The following is a 5,058-nucleotide window of genomic DNA, read 5'->3' as shown; positions in this document are numbered from 1 at the left end:
GTGTTTGAGGTGAGCCTTAAAATACATCCACAATCAGCCAATCACATGGCAGCAGCTCGATCCATTTGGGCATGTAGACACGCTGACGTTCAAAACCGAGCATCAGAGTGAAGAAGAAAGGCGATTTAAGTGACTTTGAATGTGGTTGTTGGTGCCAGAGGGGCTATTTCAGAAACTGCTGATCTACTGGGATTTTCAACCATCTCTAGGATTTACAGAGAACGGTTTGAAAAAAGAGGAAATATCCAGTGAGCTGCCAAATGACGAACACGTCCGAACAGAACAGGAGACTGAGGCTACGATGAGAAGGGTCTGATGAGTCTCCATCTCTTCCTTCAGATGGTCAGATTTTGGTCTAAAGCTTGGATCTGTCCTGCCTCGTATCGACGGTTCAGGCTGTTGGTGGTGTGACGGTGTTGGGGACATTCTCTTATTCCCTTATTACCGACTGAGCATCAGCTTACCCAAGTACTGTGATCCATCGTAGCCACATCCAAAAGTACCACATCAGAACATACTTTTTAAAAATAATTAATGTATTTTTTTCATTTGCAGCCTGTAGACAACAAAAAACATGCTGCTAGCTGGTGTTTGCATGAAGGACTGGGACATGGAAGTGCTTCTGTTGGCTTAAAACCACCTTCCTAACACGGTATCACCAAAACGGCCTCGGAGGTGTTGGATCTGTTGGCTCCTGTGGATCCTCTGATGCCTGATCGGATTGAGAGCGTTGCATCGTAACAAGATGATCAACATTATTTACGTCACTGTGGTTTTAATGTGGCTGGACTCTGTCCGTGCACGGCGGCGGCATCATGCACAGATCCTTGGTTTTGTTCACACTGAAGCTCTGCTGTTGTTATTATTCTCCTTCAGAAGTGGATGATGATGACATTTTACTCTTAAGCTCCATCTGTTGCTGACTCTGATTTATTACTGGTGATAATTACAGTCCTCATCACTGAGAGCTTTACGCTGAGGCTGGGTGGCCCTCGGACACCGGTTTATTTATTCATAGGGCTCTTACTGGGGTTTTTTACCCCCTGCTGTGGAGATACCGCCTTACCTTAAATATTAAAGCAAACACTTTGCTGGGTCATCGGTGAATTTAATATCGTATTAAATATGGAGATGTCCAGATGTCAACTTGTTCAGAACTTCCCAGATAAGCATAAGAATGACAGCTGGTTTATAACTCAGATGGCCTCTTGTGGTTCGGTTTCACTACAACGTAAGAAACTCTAAACCTGAAGAATCCTCGAGTCACTATTTCTGACTATCAGACATTAACACTGCTCAGCTTTTTGTTTTGCTTATAAATTAGAAAACACAGCAAATTGAGATGATTAACGCACACATAGAGGATAATTGATTTTGCATTCACATCCCTACATATTTCATCAGGAAACCTCTTTTTTTATCATAAATTGCAGATATTTAAAACGGTATCGGTTAAATTTTAGTACTTTCTGAGATTTCTTTTTTTTTATTTATTTAATTCCTGCCAACAGCCACCACCTTAAAAAAAAAAAAAATCTGACTGACTGACAATTGACTGACTGAATGATTATTATTATTGTTGTATAAAATGTATGTTATATTGATTAAAAAAAAAAAAAAAAAAGCTTGAGCTTTTACAAGATTGAATTTCCCTTCTGGGATAAATAAAGTATTTTTTCATTTCATTTCATTTTAAATGCCTGTCAACCCACTTCTTGCACATTGACATTAAACGACAATATCACAGGAACTATTAAAGATAAAAGATGAAACTTTTCACTGTTATTTCTCATCATGCCATTAATTCAGAATCTCCAACATCGGACAAGTTAATCAAATAGTCGCTGATGACGGGTGAGATCAGATATCAAAAATATTGAAGCTGTCATCTGAAGTCCTGTATTTGAGCACATATCAACTAGTGATGTTTTCTAAACCATGTCACAATCATACAACAAAACACTGAACATTTTTTAATATAAAATAATTGGGACTTTTTAAAATTAAATTTTTAAAAAATCATCTTATTTTACTTTTTACTACGTCACTGATTTATGGTGCCCACATCTTATTTTTGTGCCTATTTCATGTGTTTTCTTGCTCACCTACTTGGAAAAATGCAGCTCAATGTGCTCTTTAAAAAAATGTTCAAATGAAAGACTAATAAGCTATTTGACCAACAAAACAGCTCCAGTATCAGCACGCTACTGAGAAACTGTTGCCCAACACTGACTAAAAGAAAAGCTCAGAATCTGCAAACAAACCGGACTCTGGATGGCATCATTCATTATAGGTTTGTCATGTATAGACATTAAATATCCTGCAGGTACTCGATCAGAGTTTGAAGTCGTTCTTTTGTCCAACATTGACAAAAAAAAAGGGTTTAAAACTAAAGAAATGCTCTGAAATCTGTCAGTGATAAATGTGCTCACTGGATCCTGGCTGGCATCCTTCATCACAGAAATGTCGACATCAGGCTTCAGCGTCGTGTTTGCTGGATGTAGATGGATTATCGATACAACATTCGGTTTACTACGAAGCGACAGTGAGATATCTCTACGAGTCCAGTGTTCATCGCTGCACAACCAGTTGCTGCTGGAGGATCGAAGCAACAGAAGAACCTGTCAAACAATCCTCTGGCTCTCATCTCGCTCTGTGATTATAATAAAACTCTTAATCACACGGCCGTCCCTCAGTTCTCTGATGTTTCCGTCGCCGTCGCCAAACCCGACGGAGACGGATACTTCCCCCAACGCCTCGGAGCTCGCTAATGATTTCTTGCAGGAGCCATGAATCACCGGGTGCTTCCATCAGCAAGCTGCTGACGAGCATCGCCGTTTATTTACCGATCCGCTCCACCTTTGCGCAAACACATACGTCAACTTAACGGATACAGATCGGCGCGCACGTGAAGCGAGCGCGCACGTGCGGATTGAGCGGTTCGTGGTGGAGGATGCGAGCGTCGCAGTTAACGGTGATGTAGTGGCGCGACCTTGGCGACGCGGTTGTTGTTGTTCGCGGTGACGTTTGACCCCGAGGCTCGGCGGCGGCGGTTTGGCTGATTAATGGGTCTGTTGACAGCAGCGGGTTCAGAATCCCCTTGTGCACGTACGGTGGTGTTGCTGCACATGCGTGAGGGTGTTTTTACAAGAAACACTTTGGGTTCATCCGAAGTGATGCTGGAAGAGGAGCAGCCGTTATCTACTGAACCCTTACAGACTGTTTAAGGGGCAAATTTAACCCGTTTTGAAGTCTGACAGCAGTAAAAACACCATTTGATGACTTTTCCTAAACATGAAAATACTTTAAAAGGTTGTACTTTTGCGCCGGTGCTACAAATGTTTGTACACTGAGGCTGTTTGGGGTCGGATTTGACCTCTGAGATGGATTTTAGATCTACGAGTGTTGGTCAAATCAAGGAACACGGAGGTTTTAGGGACTCTAGAAATTCTACAGGCCATGTTTTCATTTAGATTTATTCATGTGACATCGGCTATTCTGAACAGATCTGTGGTTTAAAATGTGGTGTAGACACTTCCTACGAGGGGATTCTTGACAGGAAGTGAAATCTGAACCGTCTGTGCGGGTCAGAACTGACCTGAACCGTACTGTGAAAGCGTAACATCTGACCCGTCTGTGCGGTTTGGGTGTATTTCTGTGACGTGTTTGTCTGTTAGTTGGATAAAACGGACTCACCAGCATGATTCTGAGGACCGTCATCGTCAACGTGTCTTGACACTCCCTGGGAAAAAAAAAAGAGAGACAGAGGAAAGGTGTTGAGGTCAGACGTGATGCTTGGCGTTGAGCAGCATTTCGTGGCGTATGCACCGATAATCAAACATGTGTTGGATGCAGCAGCCGGCGAGGACCTGATTATTTCAGCAGCTTGCTCCGGGGTCAGGTCATCGACAGCGACGTTATTGATCTTCACGAGCTGGTCGCCAGGGACGAGCCGGCCATCTGCAGGACCACCTGCGCACACAAAACGTCCTTGTGTTGTCAAGCCTGAGGGTCTTCAATTGGCCTGCACTCACGCTGCAAACCGGCGCCGGTGACAGGCGGGAGCTTGTATTCTAGCGATTTCCTTTCATCTCGCACCAACGCATAATTTCTCTCTCTCTCTCCAGCGCGGGAGGAGCAGCGATCTAATCACTGCGCCTCCAGTTTGGGGTTTTTATCAAACGGCGGTATATCTCTACGCCTCACTCGGCTCCCTCACACCTTCGTCAACCCCAACGTCGATGACCTCTTATTTATTATCTCTACTGCTAAACTGCCAAAGCTACTGATAGCATCGGTTTGCTCTCTGTCTTTTTTTAGCAGCGTAAAGACGCCTCGATGTGTTTTACATCAGTCTAGCTGCTCAACAGTTGTGCTCGAGGCTACAGTTGATATCTGGGTTGTAACATCTCACATCTTCAGGCTCCTTCTACTCTGGTTTGATTCAGACTTTTTATTTTTATCACATACTATTGATATTTAAAATGGTACCTGTGAAACTTTCAGATATTTAGAGATGTATCAAGTACTTGGCGAGATAATGGTTTTAAACACACATTGAATGATTAAACATCTGAGGCCTTATTGAAGATAAACGCCTGAAATTGTCGCTGTTATTCATTATTATGCCACTGATTTAGGATCCACAACACTGGACAAGTGTTGGACATGAGTAACTTGAAATATTTCTTTAAAAAAAACACATCAAGTGATGCAGAAGTCAACTCGTGATATTTTCTGAACCAGGTTTCCAGACATAAGATCTCATTTCACAGCTCATACATGACCTAGAATCACTACCAGCTGAACAAGATGAGGAGGAAACACGCAGGGTTTGGACTGTAGAAGATAAAAGACGGAGGCAGAGCTTCTTCACCAGGTCCTGGTTTCTGCTGGAATACTTTAAATACTGCCAATAAATCAAATTGCAATTCAGAAATGAGCTCACTGGCTGCAAAACAAAAAACTCTGTTGTTTACGCAGCACATTGAAAACAACAGACTCCTTTAAAAACACAGAAATAAGACGAATGAATTTAAACCTTAAAACACCACAGTA

General features: G+C 42.5%; 1 protein-coding gene across 1 annotated transcript in view; it reads right to left on the bottom strand.

Moving 5' to 3' along the window:
* Positions 1-5,058, bottom strand: part of frmpd1a (FERM and PDZ domain containing 1a) — a 27,619-nt gene that overhangs the window by 18,710 nt on the left and 3,851 nt on the right. Inside the window, exons 3-4 of the mRNA XM_008287758.1 lie at positions 3,870-3,972; positions 3,697-3,742 (exon numbers count right to left, since the gene is read on the bottom strand). Coding sequence (XP_008285980.1) covers positions 3,697-3,742; positions 3,870-3,972 — 149 coding nt within the window. The remainder of the gene's footprint in view (positions 1-3,696; positions 3,743-3,869; positions 3,973-5,058) is intronic.

Source organism: Stegastes partitus, unplaced genomic scaffold, assembly GCF_000690725.1.
Source record: "Stegastes partitus isolate 25-593 unplaced genomic scaffold, Stegastes_partitus-1.0.2 Scaffold518, whole genome shotgun sequence".
Lineage (NCBI taxonomy): Eukaryota > Metazoa > Chordata > Actinopteri > Pomacentridae > Stegastes > Stegastes partitus.
This window is presented reverse-complemented; position numbering and strand designations above follow the sequence as displayed.